At 50.1% G+C, this 14387-nt stretch overlaps 1 protein-coding gene across 16 annotated transcripts in view; it reads left to right on the forward strand.

The window, feature by feature from the left end:
- GON4L (gon-4 like) overlaps window positions 1–14387 on the forward strand; it is a 61206-nt gene that overhangs the window by 587 nt on the left and 46232 nt on the right. For 8 of the 16 annotated variants that reach the window (XM_059146158.1, XM_059146163.1, XM_059146166.1 and 5 more), the window contains exons 2-3: window positions 3092–3622; window positions 8866–9057. In XM_059146158.1, the coding sequence (XP_059002141.1) occupies window positions 3118–3622; window positions 8866–9057 (697 nt within the window). In that variant the 5' untranslated portion in view covers window positions 3092–3117. Of the gene's footprint in view, window positions 1–576; window positions 664–783; window positions 1113–1140; window positions 1440–3091; window positions 3623–8865; window positions 9058–14387 lie in introns of those variants that run through there. The other 8 variants (XM_059146169.1, XM_059146171.1, XM_059146172.1 and 5 more) reach the window with 7 other exon arrangements.

Below are 14387 nucleotides of genomic sequence, written 5' to 3' on the forward strand. Positions count from 1 at the left end.
GTCCGAGGGGCCTGCGCTCCGCCCGGGCCCCTCCCGAGGACCGGCCGCGGCGCCCTGGCAGCGCGCGCGTCCGCGGAGTCGCCCCCCAGCCCGGCCCGGAATGTGCGTGTGACCTGGAGGGTGTGACAGCCGCGGTCGCCCAGGCTCGCCCGTGCGCACCGCGTCGCCCGTGGGGGCGGCGTCCGTGCGGACGCCGTGTGCGGTGCGGAGGGCCGTGCACGCGGGCAGCGCCGGGCCGCGGCCGAGCCCGCCTGGTTCGATCCGTGCGACGCTGGGAGTCCGCCTCCGGCCGCGCTAGGGGCTCGCCCTTTCCTCGGTCCCGTGCTGCGGGTATCTCGCGGCGGGCAAGGTTACCTGTCAAGCGACACCACGGATCGCGAGCCCCAGCTTAGTCCGGAGCAGGACAGCTCCACGCACGGAGGCGGCCGGGGCTCGCCCCGAAGTTTCCGCCCGACGGCGGCCGCGCCGGCCCCTCCCCCGCTCCCGCCCCCCGCCCCCGCGCCCCCTCCCCCACTCCCGCCCCGCGTGCACGGCGCCCGGAGGCTGGCGCATGCTCCTTGGCGGCCCGGCGGCGCGCGCGCTCGGGGGCGCGCACGTCCGGCGCTGCCGTTGGCCGACTTCCGGCGGGAGCGGAGCGGGGTTTCCGCGGGATCCGGCCGGCTGGTGAGGGCGGCGGGGCGCGTGCGGTGGGGCGGGAAGAGGGGTCGGGTCGGCGCGGGGTGCGTGACGGTGCCGGGCTGGGCGTGGGGGCCCGGCCGCCGGTCGGCGGCGAGGACTCCCCTTTGGAACCTGTGCCCGGGAGGGGCCCGCGCCGGCGCTGCCCGGGGTCGCATTCAGCCCCCCGCGGCGGGGACTCCAGCTCCCGCAGCCGGGCCTTCGGCAGCTGCCGCGGTTCGGGTGCCCGGAGCCGCCGTCTGCACGCCGCTCTCTGCCTCCGGTCCTTTTTCTTTTCTCAGCCTGTCGCTCATCTCCGAGCTGTGGACCCGCGCAGGCTGCGCCCGCCCCACCTCTCACCTACTCCCCAGCCTCCCTCCCCGGGGCCCGCAGAACCTTCACGTGCCTGTTGAGCTGGAAACAATCAAGATTAGGACGTTGGCTGGTTTGGGGCCCAGGTGGGGTTCCTTCCTGCTGCCTGGAGAAACTGACTTAGGGAGGTTTATTTTATTTTTAAAAACTATCTATTTGATATCAGTCTCTCCCCGACGTGGGGCTCGAACTCTCAGCCCTGAGAACAAGAGTTGTACCTGCACTCCCGACTGAGCCGGCCGGGCGCCCCTGAATTGGGGAGTTTTAAAATAACCTTATAGTTCGGACTCTGGACTTTCTTAGTCCTCTATTCAGGCTTTCGTGGGGGACCCTGGCAGATGGGCATCGTCAGTGAGGAAGAACTCAGCACTGTACAAGGCAACTTACTGTATTCCTGAACCTATTTTATGAGAGTAAGGTTTTTTTTTTTGGCTAGAAAGATGCCACGGGTTTTCATACATTGCTTAACTCCTGGTCCAAATGCTACATAGACTAAACACCAAATGGGAAGTTCATGCCCTCTCTCGTTTGCTCTTCCGGAAACATTCATTGAGTATGCCGTTGGCAGATCCTGCCAAGTACTAGGGGTACCAGTTGGAAAAGTCCTTTTTCTCAGAAAGCCCGTAGTTTTGGGAGGAGGAGATGGGAAAGAGATGGACAAGAGAATGACAAAAGTGATAAATACTGTAAAAGAGCTTTGCAAACAGGTGCTCTAAGAACATAAAAGATACCCTCTAGCTTGCGTTAGTGTTGCCTTTAAACTGTGAATAACTGGAATTGAAGCCAAGAGTCAGGAAGTGACATAGCATGGAGAATAGTGGAACTTTCTTGTTTTTAGCACAAAATTTCTGTTAATGTAGCTTAATCTTTTTAAATAATCATGCTTTGCTTTTGGATTGTTTCTGGGTTTTTTTTTTTTTTTTTTAAGATTTTATTTATTTACTTGACAGAGAGATCACAAGCAGGCAAAGAGGCAGGCAGAGAGAAAGAGGGGGAAGCAGGCTCCCCACCAAGCAGAGGGCCCAATGCGGGGCTCCATCCCAGGACATTGAGATCATGACCTGAGGCGAAGGCAGAGGCTTTTTATTTTTTTTTATTTTTTTTTATTTTTAAAGATTTTTATTTATTTATTTGACAGAGATCACTAGGCAGAGTCAGGCAGAGAGAGAGAGGAGGAAGCAGGCTCCCCGCTGAGCCGAGAGCCGGATGCGGGACTCGATCCAAGGATCCCGGGATCATGACCTGAGCCGAAGGCAGAGGCTTTAACCCACTGAGCCACCCAGGCGCCCCAAGAGGCTTAACTCATTGAGCCACGCAGGCACCCTAGATTGTTTCTGTTACTGGAACTACCTATTTATGAAAACAGCAGTAGCAAACATTATTGATCTAATAAGTTGCTGTCTAATGACATAGATACTGTTTTTATTTCATTAAAAAAATTTTTTTTTACGAGATTTTATTTATTTGAGAGAGAGGGATTGAGCCTGAGAGAACAAGTGGGGGAGGGGCAAACCTGCTGAGCAGGGCGCCTGAGGCAGGGCTCAGTCCCGTCATGACCCGAGCCAAAGGCAGCTGCTTCACGGACTGAGCCACCCAGGTGCCCCTATTTTGTTGTATAGCCGAAGAAGCTGAGATTGAGTTTAAATAATTTATGTGGGGCCACAAAGCTGGGGAGAGGCTGGCTTGGGAAACAGATGGAGTTTGACTCCACGGTTTGCTGTCAGCATTGTGCTTTTCTGCCTCCCAGACGGTAACCCTTGTAACTACCATTTACTAATCACGTACTGTGTCATTCTTACAACTCCGAGGTAAGCACAGTTACTGTCCTTTAAAGTGGACGAAACTCAAGATCAGAGAGGTTACATCAGCCAAGATAGTGTACTTAGTGGGAGTGGAGCTAGGGTTTGAGCACCACGCTCTAACCACAGTCTCTCATTTCCCACTTGTGTATTTGGTGTAAATACTGTGTCCCTGACTGAGGGTGAATAAGCAGAAAGGTACTTGAAGAAATGCTGGTATCAGTGATTAATCTGAGGGTAATGAGAACTTGCTTTTCGCCTTTCAGGATGGAACAGGAGTGGGCCTTGTACAATGTTGCCCTGTAAGAAGAGAAGGACTACGGTGACAGAGTCCCCACAGCACCACGGCAGCCAGGAGGGAGAGGACCCCGACCTGGAGTCGGTTGTTAAATCATCGTCTGACCAGGTGAAAGACTGGGGCTCGGCGTCCCCCTCCGGGGGTCTGAGCCACGGCAGAGTGGCAGGCCTCGAGGTGGAGTCCGTGCAGGATGCTGGAAGTCAGCTTGCTGGGGAGGACTCGTGTTTGGGCTCTAGGGGGCTCACCCAGGACACAGATGCACCAGTTCTAGAAGCTGTTGGTGCGGCCGTCTCTCAGGGACTCACGCTGCCTTCCTTGGAGACTTCCCAGCCACTTCGTGTACACATCGGGAGAGGAAGAGTCCAGGCAGCTGGCTCAAGGAGAGGGAAGAAGATCACGCTCAGGCCTGGGCTTGTTCCCCAAGAAGACAGAGGTGATCACCCTCTTCCAAAGGAGCCTTTCTCAGGAGAGCCGAGTGAAGAAGTCAAGGAAGAAGGAGGTAAGACGCGAACGGCTGTTTCCCGTGACACAGCGCTTCGCCCCCATCCTCCCTGCGGTTCCTCTGCGAGGCAGTGTTTCCGACGGGTGTGCTGATGCACTGTGTAATCGGGACTGCGCGGCTCATAAGGGTCGACAGCCAGCTTTATGAGCAGATGGAGACTTTCTTTTCTTCTCCCTCCCGTTCCTGAGATCCTCTTCCATGTCCTTTTCTTTCTCTTACTCTCAGCGGTCTGGAGAGGTGAACCATTTTGTGTGTGTGTGAACCTTTTGTGATTGGTGGGCATCCGTGAAGTCGGGCTCGTGGGGGAGGGACAGCGGCGTAAGGGGATAGATACTGCCTGGGACATTGGATGGGGCTCTGCAAAGATGACATAATCCTTAGGACTTGAGGAGTGAGTTGTGGTTTGACAGTTGTTGGCACGGGGTATCGTAGGCCGAGAGCAGGACGTGCAGAGTTCAGGGCCCAGGGGGATGGCGACGTGTTGGGATGGAAGAAGTGAGAGATGACTTCAGAGCGCTTGATTATGTTTCGATCACGAAGGGCTTTGTTTTTCCTGCTCGAGCACTTGAACTTTTCCTGTAGGCGATAGCCAGTTCGTAAATGAAAGAAGCAGAAGGCGTAGTTCTCACCTCTGAAAGCTTGTGGTCTAGTCGGGAAGACAGGACATAAACACGTAATCCGCGTGGAGCAGCTGGAGGTGAGCAGACGACCCAGAGCCTTGCCTTCTCCCCCGAGACCTTCCGAAAGCATGCACCGCCCTGTTGGCAGTGAGGCGGGAAGAAGGGCCGTCTCTCTCCATAGGGAGAGGAGACTCGTACCGTTTCAGTCATGCGTCCTCGGGATGGCGGCACAGGCGTCGGAGGGGCTGAAAATGGGTCGGGCGTTAGGTGTGCAGAGTGGGAGGTGTGCTTTGGGGCCACCAAGGACAGACAGAACTCCGAGACTGGAGCGGGCAAGAGCAGGAGGAGAAATGACCAGGGATATTTGTCGCGCTTCCTCAAGGAAAGGGATGTGGAGGAAGTGGACCGGCTCGGGCTGAGAAGGATGACAGGAGGGGGACCTGGAGAGAGGATAGGAGAAGTTGGGAAGGAGCAGAGCTCTGAGAATGAGGCACCTCCTGTGAAGGTTAGTGATGAAGGAGAGAGAATGGGGCCCAGCAGAGTTGGGCGTGGTTGAGAGTGGGCGCGGGAGAGCTCCTGGGATCAGATGATGGAGTTCGGGGGGGGGGGTTCCGGAGGGGGGGCACGCACTGGCTGACATGCAGCGGGAGAGCGGGGGCAGCCAGGGAGGCCGTGAGTCCCCGAAATGGCATCTCCACGCTTGGCTGTGTCTGGAGGGGAAGTGGGCGAACCTGGAGAGGACGCAGGATTCTGGTGCCAGTAGGGAAGGAATGGGTAATTCACTAGGGTTCAAAGTCACGCAGCTGCTGAAGAGTGAAATCTAGCGATGTTTACAGTGGTTTGTTCACAGATGTCCAAGTGCAGGTGAAGAAAGTGTAGCTGACCTCGAGGCGGGAGCGGCTGAGGGTTATCTGTCACGCCGCCCCTCTTCCTTAAGCTCCGTCCTTGGAAGTGGCTTCCACCATCATGCACTTTAATGAGCTGTAACACCAGTGAAAGAAGAACTTTAGGAGTGTCTATCCAGAATCCTTTTTCCCCCAGTACCTTTTTTTTTTCTTTTTTGCGGAATAGAAATATAACATACAAAACAGAAAAGAAGAAAGAAGATTGGGAATTCATATATATGTGTTTTTTTTTTTAAATATTTTTTTTCTAAGATTTTATTTATTTATTTGACAGAGAGAAATCACAAGTAGATGGAGAGGCAGGCAGAGAGAGAGAGAGAGGGAAGCAGGCTCCCTGCTGAGCAGAGAGCCGGATGCGGGACTCGATCCCAGGACCCTGAGATCATGACCTGAGCCGAAGGCAGCGGCTCAACCCACTGAACCACCCAGGCGCCCCATATATATGCGTTTTGAATAATGAAAAGTTTAAAGAAGAAAAATCTTATTTTTATTTTCTTTACAATCTTACTCTGTACAGTAATTACCATTGAAATTTAGCATTGGGGCGCTTGGCTGGGTCAGTCATTGGAGCGAGCGACTCTTGGTCTCTGGGTTGTAAGTTTGAGTCCCATGTTGGGTGTAGAGATTACTTAAAAGTAAAATCTTAAAAAAAAAAAAAAAAAAGTTTTGTTGTTTTGTTGTTTTGCTTTAAGTAACACCTAGTATTATAATTATGTAAAAAAAAAACCCAAAAAAGTCTGGGTTATTTTGGAGTGTAGCCGCTCCCCTTTGTCCGTGGTGTCCGTTACCTGCGTCAGCCACGGTCTGGAAGCCAATGACGCTCCCGACTTCACCTCCTTGTAAGGTGGCTCAGCGGCTGCCTGGTGCCGCGCCGTCCGTCTTGGGCCCTCCCCTCCCTTCATCCCTCACGTAGGCATCGCATCGTCTCCCACCATCACAAGAAGAAGAGTGAGTACAGGGTAGTAAGGTATTTTGAGAGACAGAGAGCACATGTGTATGACTTTTGTTAGAGTACATTGTTATAATTGTTCTGTTACTAGTGATTGTTCATCTCACTGCCAGATTCATGAATTAAATCATCACAGGAATATACAGGAGAAAACACGTTGTGTGTAGGGTTCAGCGGCTAGGGTTCAGTACTGTGGGACGTTTCAGGTATCACAGGGGCTTTTGGAACCTGTGTCCTGGGGAACCAACAGGGGGCCACTGTGTCAGCGTGTTGCTACAGTGTGAACACTGAAATCATGTTTCCAAGCTGCAGGTGCTAGTGATTAAGCCTCGCCTGTGTTGGTGTGTATTCTAACAGAATTTTAGCCCCTACCCTTCTATTTTTTTTTTTTTTTGGAATTTTAATTGTGTGTGTTTTTTTTAACCATTTACATACCCTGATTTCTACTTAACTTTTTTTTGCCTTCTAAAGTGATTAACTCAGTCAGATTTCAGCTTATAATTAGTTGACTTGTACAGTTCTCAGCTAATTGTTTTCATGTTATCCACACAGTTAGACCAGCAGTAAACAAGGTACAGATGTGCTTTGTGGAGTTTCCCCTCCCCTGGTCTGTCTTACCCTTCTCAGCTTCCCTTTCGAGAGGCTCTGAGCATCTAGCACACGGAGAGAGGAAAGGAGGAGTGGGGTTCCTGTGGGGTTCTCTGAGACGGGAGTTAGATTGAGAAGCCATGGGATGTGGTCATTAGAAGGAACGTTTTGGGGGCACCTGGCTGGCTCAGTTGGAAGAGAATGTGACTCTTGATCTCAGGGTGGTGAGTTTGAGCCCTGTGTTGGTGTAGAGATTACTAAAATCAATAAAACTTGAAAAGAAAAGGAACCTTTTCTCTATGGCTGGTAAACTGTAGGGACAGTGTTACCGTTTTTCCAAGTACATTTTAGGTAGTACACGTATCGATGGAAACTACCAAAGTGAACTTCTGGCATGTTTATTTAATAAGTCTCTTATGTTGGTTCGGTTTTGAAAACGTCGACATCATTAATCGTGCAGCTTGTCCGAGACTGTCGATGAAAGGAGAGCACTGTGCTGTTTATTGAAGTTCTCTTCTCTGAGAAATTTGGCTGAGAGCAACCTTGGATTTGGTGGGTTTGGGATCTGACTCCTTGTCTGGTGCCCGTGAAAGGCAAAGCCGTGGGACGTTTTAAAATTGCAGAGTGCTGGGGCGCCTGGGTGGCTCAGTGGGTTAAGCCGCTGCCTCTGGCTCAGGTCATGATCTCAGGGTCCTGGGATCGAGACCCACATTGGGCTCTCCGTTCAGTGGGGAGCCTGCTTCTCCCTCTCTTTCTGCCTACTTGTGATCTCTCTCTCTCTCTGTCATATGGGTAAATAAAATCTTTAAAAAAAAAAAAATTGCAGAGTGCTCCTGGGCTCCGGAAGTGAAGCTGGAGGTTGAGAGTGAGAGCAAATCAGGACTGACTCATGGCTTCTTTAGGATTAAACCTTTTTTTCTTTGTTGGGGGAGAGGATGGTCCTGTTTATTTACTTATTTAGTTTTAAAAGATTCTATTTATTCATTTGACAGAAAGAGCACAAGCAGGGGGAGAAGCAGGCAAAGGGAGAAGCAGGCTCCCTGGCAAGCAAGGAACCCGATGAGGGGCTCGATCCAGGACCTTGGGGTCATGACCTGAGCCGAAGGGAGACCCTTAACTAACTGAGCCACCCAGGCCTCCCAGGGATGGTCCAGTTTAAAACCATGTTTACAAAACGAAAGAAACCAGGTTGAAAGTCCCAGTGTCAACGAGCAACAGGTGACAGCATGAGGACGGCTCTGCGTAGAGCATTGATCTCTGCTTTGAACATGTGTAGACTGTACTCCACAGACACGGAAACAGTTCAGAGATACCGGCAGTGCACCGTGGAAGTTCGCGCACCCTGTCCCTGTGCTGTCATCCCCCCGCCCCGGTGCTTGTCTCAGGAGCCAGCAGTCACTGTTCAGCACACCTGTTCTGCCTGGGTTTTCCTCCCCGTGAAGCTTGGTTCTCACGTTGACTTTTGCTACAGAATGAATGTTCCCTGGCTTTTTAAACGCCCTGTCTTTCCCGGCAGAAGGATAGCACTTGTTGAGAGTTGAGACGAAGAGGGGACAGTTGTCTCATGGACTGTGGAACCGTACGCTGATAGTTCTACGGCAGTTTGTACGCTAATGCTCTGTAGGATCTACCTAGTCAGAAAGTTCAGGACATTTACAATGGGTATTGCTTACGGTGGGCAGAACGTAGTGTTAATGGTTGTCCGTATAAGATGCTCCTTTGTCAACAGGAGTGTAACAGCCCCTCCCCCCACCAATGATGGTTCTGATTTCTTGCATAGGAAAAAAGTGCATAACTCAAAGCATATTAGCAGTAGAAAGACCTTGGGGTGCCTGGCTGGTTTAGTCGGTAGAGTGTGTGGCTCCTAATCTCAGGGTCATGAGTTCAAGCACCATGCTGGGCGTGGATCCTACTTAAAAATTAAGAGGGTAAAAAAAAAGTAGTAGACTGTAGCCATTACGTGGTTCAATACCTGACATTATAGGTGAGTGCCTTGGAGCCGAGCTTTGATTCCTTACAAGCGTGTACGAGAGAGAAGAATGCCTTTATGCTGTATGCATCGTTAATGGAGTTACCCAGCGATAAAGGACTTCATAGCAAAATGCTGATTCCTACAACGTGGTATCTGGTGTGATTGATAATGGGCAAAGTGTGGAGCAATACTTGTGATTCTTCCAGGAGAACCTCATTTGCATTCTGGAGGGGCGATGCCTTCGCCGCCCTTAGGCAGCCACTCTGCAAAGCCAGGAGCCCAGCCTGGGAAGTCCCCTCAGCCAGGAGTCTGTGGCTGTCCTCAGGAAAAGCCCCTTGGGACTCTGGCTCCGCAAGTCGAGGATGAGACAGAGGACGGTGGACTCTTCATTCCGATGGGTAGGCTTTTTTCTTCTTCTCTTTTTTCGTAATTGAAAAAAAAAAACCTTCTTTATTGAAGCATGATATGAAGTATGAATATGCAGAAAACTGCATGTGTCCTAAGATATCCTATTTCCCTGAGTTTTCGGAGATTGAGTATACCCGTGCAGCCAGGAACCAGATCAAGAAACAGAGCATTACCTGTACCCTAAGTCCTCTGTTTCGGTTGTTACTGGCGCCTCCCCCGTGGAGGACCGTTTTTCTCCAACTTCTGGCAGCCCAGTTTGGTTCACTGCTTTGTACTTTGTATGAGTGGAGTCCTGTGTTTGTATGTCCTGTGACATACATGTGTTTTTCCACTCATCTGCTTGTGTCTCTGAAATCGACCCACGCCATTGCGTGTATCTGTAGATTCTTGGTTTTCACTGCTGTCTAGTATTCTGTTGTGTGAGTAGCCTAGATTTTCTGTGTCTATTCAACTTTATTTTTTTTTTTTAAGATTTTATTTAATTTTTAGAGAGAGAGCTTGAGAGAGAGCAATCATGAGGGGTTGGGGGAGTAGAGGGAGAAGCAGGCTCCCCGCTGAGCAGGGAGACCAATGTGGGGCTCCATCCCGGGACCCCAGGATCATGACCTGAGCCCAAGGCAGATGCTCAACTGACTGAGCCACCCAGGAGCCCCTCATTTTTTTAAAAATAGATTTTATTTATTTATAAGAGAAAGAGAGAGCACGAGCAGCGGGTCAGCGTCAGAGGCTCCCTGATGAGCAGGGAGCCTGATGCAGGGCTGGAAACTAGGACACTGGGACGATGACTTGAGTTGAAGGCAGGTGCTTAACTGACTGAGCCAGCCAGCTGCTCCGTGATTTCTTTCTCTTACCGCAAATACTCATGTTGATCACGCGCATTTCATCTGAACTTGGGGGAAGGCGCTCCAGATTTGTCTGGGGGTTTTGTTTTGTTTTGAGAAGTGGCGAGGAGGAGGGACAGAGAGAGAGAGAATCTTAAGCAGACTTCCTGTGAGTGTGGAGCTGGACGCGGGGCTCAATTTCATGCCCCTGAGCTCACAGCCTGAGCTAGAATCAAGAGTCAGATGCTTTACTGAGCCAGCCAGGCTCTCCTGTTTACACATGAGAGGGTTGAGGACTTTTTGTAGAGATATATATATATATATATATATATATATATTTTTTTTTTTTTTTTCTCCCCAAGATTTTATTTATTTATTTGACAGAGAGAGATCACAAGTAGACAGAGAGGCAGGCAGAGAGAGAGAGAGAGGAGGAAGCAGGCTTCCCGCTGAGCAGAGAGCCCAAGGCGGGGCTCAATCCCAGGACCCTGAGATCACGAATCGAGCTGAAGGCAGAGGCCCCAACCCACTGAGCCACCCAGGTGCCCCTAGATATATATATTTTTAAAAGATTTTTAATTATTTATTTGACAGCGTGAGTAGGCAGGGGAGGGAGAAGCAGACTCCTGTTGAGCAGGGAGCCTGATGCAGGGACTCCATCCCAGGATCCTGGGATCATGACCTGAGCCAAAGGCAGACACCTTACTGAGCCACCCAGGAGCCCTGTATTTTTAGAGATAGGTTGTATCAGATTAAGGGAGTTATTTTCCTCATTTTGGGGGACTTTTTTATTTTTTTTAAAAGATTTACTTATTTGACCGGCAGTAAGCACAAGTAGGCCTGCAGAGCAGCAGGCCGAGGGAGAAGCAGGCTCCTTGCTGAGCAGGGAGCCTGATGTGGGACTTGATCCCAGGACCCTGGAATTAGGACCTGAGCTGAAGGCAGATGCTTAACAACTGAGCCACCCAGGCACCCCTGGAGACTTTTATCACGTAATGAATTGTACCAGTGCTTTTCTATTTCTATTAAGGTGGTCTGCAGTTTTTCTTCTTTATTCTGTTGGTGATGTGGAGATTTCTGTTGATCCTTGTTATCAGATATACTGAGATATAATTTGCATTCAACAAAGCGTATCCAGGGAGCTTTGAAACATGAATATGGTTCTGTAACTGCCACCACTGTCAGCACATGGCACATTTCTCTTGCCCCGAAAGCTCTCTTACTGCCCGTTGCCTTCTCGGCCCGGTGTCATCCGCGCCTCGCTCTGCCCTTGCCATGCTCTCTGCTGCCTTGCCGGTGCTCGCGAACGGTTGGGAGGCGCCGCGTCTGCCGCTGTCGCCTGGTGCAGCGCTTTGGAGAGTCACTCGTGTCCTTTCCGTCGCCGAGTAGCGCTGATGGACATTTGGGTTGTTTCCAGGTTTTGCCTGAAGATGCTGTAAACATTGACATATTAGGTCTTTGACAGACGTAAGTTTTCATTTTTCCCGAGTGGATCACCAGGAGGGCCATTTCGGGGCTTAGGGCGGACGCACGTGTAACTTGATGGAGGCTGAGACCCGTTTTCCGACGGGGCTGCACCGTCTGACGCTCTCGGCAGCCGCGTGAGATCACGGCCTGTCCCTGCCTGGGCGGCAGCTGTCGGACATTTACATTTTATCCATTTCAGTAGGTGTATTTCTTTGTGGTTTGAACTTGCCTTTCCCTAAGGACGAGTAATATAGGGCCTGTTTTCACGTGTTTATTGACCATCTGTAGAGCTCTACAGCTCTACAGGGAGGTGGTTCCGTGACCTGCGAACAGGAGCTGGTTGGCCTTCCTCTCCTGCTTGTTCGTCTTTCCTGTCTTCCTTTCTCTTTCTTCCTCTTCCCTCTTTGTCTCCCTCTTCTTCCTCTTCCTCTGTCCGTCCTGCTTTGCTGCGCGCTGGAGAGGACCCTCAGTGCTGCCCAGAGGAGTGACGCGAGCGGGCAGCCCCCCTGCGCTTGGCCCCCGGGAGAGCGCTCGGTCGTCCCCGGGAGCCGGAGGCCGTTCTCTGCTCCCCGGGAGTTGTGCTGAATTGATGTCGATTTGGTGAAAAGCTTATCCTGCGTCTATTGAGATTTTCTTTTGTTCCTGCTTTTGGTCTGTTGATGTGGTGAATTATATTGATCGATTTTCAAATTTCAAAGCCATTTTGCACTTCTGGGGTAAACCACACCTTTTGATTGTGATATATTACCTTTTTATATATTGCTGGATTGGACTGGTTAATATTTTAAGGATTCCTGTACCTGTGGCCAGTAGTGTTCTTGTACTGTCTTTGGATGGTGTGGTCTTGGGTCATGCTGACCTCGTAAAGTGAGTTGGCAAGTGTTCCCTCTTCTCTTTATTTTTGTGTTTTTGGAAGAGCGTGTGTGAATTGGTGGTATTTCTTCCTTAAATGTGTTGTTGAATGCACCAGTTAAGTCCTCTGGGCCTGGAGTTTTTTTTGTAGACGTTTTAAATTATGAACTCTATTGGTTCCTTTCTCCTCTCCTTCCTTCCTTTTTTCCTTCCAGGTTTTATTTACTTATTTGAGAGAAAGAGAGTGAGTAAGACAGAGAGAAGGAATGGGGGGAGGGGCAGAAGCAGACTCCCCGCTGAGCAGGGAGCCCAGGACTCCAGGATCCCAGGACCCCAGGATCATGACCTGAGCCAAAGGCAGATGCTAAACCGACTGAGCACCCCAGGCGCCCCTGAACTCAGTTTCTTTAGCAGATACAGGGCTGTTCCAGTTATCTACTTGTTCTTGAGTGAGCTTTGACAGCTGGTGTATTGCAAAGTATTTGTTTCATCCAACTTGTGAAAACCTTGGCATAAAGGTTTTCATCATACTCCTTTGGTGTCTTTTTTTCTTTTTAACAATTTTATTTATTTATTTGAGAGAGGGAGAGAACGTGAGTGCACAGGCACACGTGAGTTAAGGGAGGGTCAGAGGAGAGAGAATCTAGGTGGGCTCCATGCTCAGCAGGGCTGCATCCCAGGACCCTGGGATCATGACCTGAGCCGAAGTCTGACGCTTAACTGAGCTTAACTGACTGAGCCCCCCAAGCGCCTTCTACTTATTACATATTCTAATAATAGTATTTGAGGCATCCGTTTCCCTTTAAGCACTGGTGTTAGCTGTGCCCCACACTCGTGCTGTGTTGTATTTCATGACTTCAGTTGGTGTGTAGCCCTTTGGCATATCTCCTTTGCCACACAGCTTGTTTAGAAGTGTGTCGTTTGGAGAAGCCTTGCTCTCTTTCTCTTACTGGTTTCTGATTTAATTCCCTTGTCTCCTGATTGTACTTTGTATAATTCCATTCATTTTTTACTTATTGATGTTTATTTTGGAGCCCAGAATATAACCACCCCCCCTTTATTCAGGTGTTGAATATAATCTTTATGGTAGTTCTTCCATTTGTATTCGAAGAGAGCAGGCACTCTGTTGTTTGGAGGCGACTGACTGTTCTCTCAAAGCTGATTCCGCAGGTTGATAGCATTGTCTGGTTCTTCCCTTTTTACAGCTTTGTATGTGGGGCGGTCTGTTTGTCACTTACCGGGAAAGAAATAATGAGGTCTCCAACTTTAACTGTGGATCTGTCTGTATTTCCTTTCGGTTCTACCTATTTTAATTCTTAGTCTTATTTATTTAAATAAAAATTTATTTATTTATTTGAGGGAGAGAGAATGCACGCATGTGGCAGGGAGGGGCGGAGAGAATCTTAAGCAGACCCGCGCCCAGCACAGAACCCGATGCGTGGCCCAACCTCACTGCCCTGGGGAGATTGTGACCTGAGCTCGTAGGTGGCAGGAGGTGGCTGCCGGAGCTTCTGAGCCCGCCAGGCGCCCCACGTTTTGCTTAGGTAGGTGATCTCTGCACCCCATGTGGGGTTCACGTTCACAACCCCAGATCAAGAGTCGCATGCCCTTCTGACTGAGCCCGTGCGGTGCCTCTTACAAAGACTTTATTTTTGGTATTCTCTGTACCCAGTGTGGGGTTTGAAATGACAACCCTGACATCAGGTGTCCCGTTCTCTACCAGCTGGGCCAGTCAGCTCCGCGGGCTCATTCAGTTCAGTGTCTGACGCTCTGTTTGGGCTCTGGTCATGATCTCGGGGTGTGGGATGGGGCCCTGCTGCAGGCTCCCCAGTCAGTCCAGAGTCCGCTTGGGGTTCTCTCTATCCCTTGCTTGTGCACGTGCTCGTGTGCTCTCTTGTTTTCCCTGAAATAAATAAAAAACTTAAAAGAACAATTATTAAATTTTTACTTTTACCACATCTAAAACAATACAAGAACTTTATAGCAAGCAATTTCACTCCATGTATCTACTCCTGTCTTTTGTGTTATTAATACTATATTTTACTTTTTTGTAAGTTTTAAATCCCTAAGATGTTATTTTCACTACTTTAGTCAGTCAGTATTCATTTACATTCATCACAGAGTTAATCTTTCTGGTGCTCTTTGATTCATCCTGAAGTTTTTTTGTTGTTGTTTTTTAA

The sequence above is a fragment of the Mustela lutreola genome, chromosome 14, assembly GCF_030435805.1.
Source record: "Mustela lutreola isolate mMusLut2 chromosome 14, mMusLut2.pri, whole genome shotgun sequence".
In the NCBI taxonomy this organism is placed as follows: Eukaryota; Metazoa; Chordata; class Mammalia; order Carnivora; family Mustelidae; genus Mustela; species Mustela lutreola.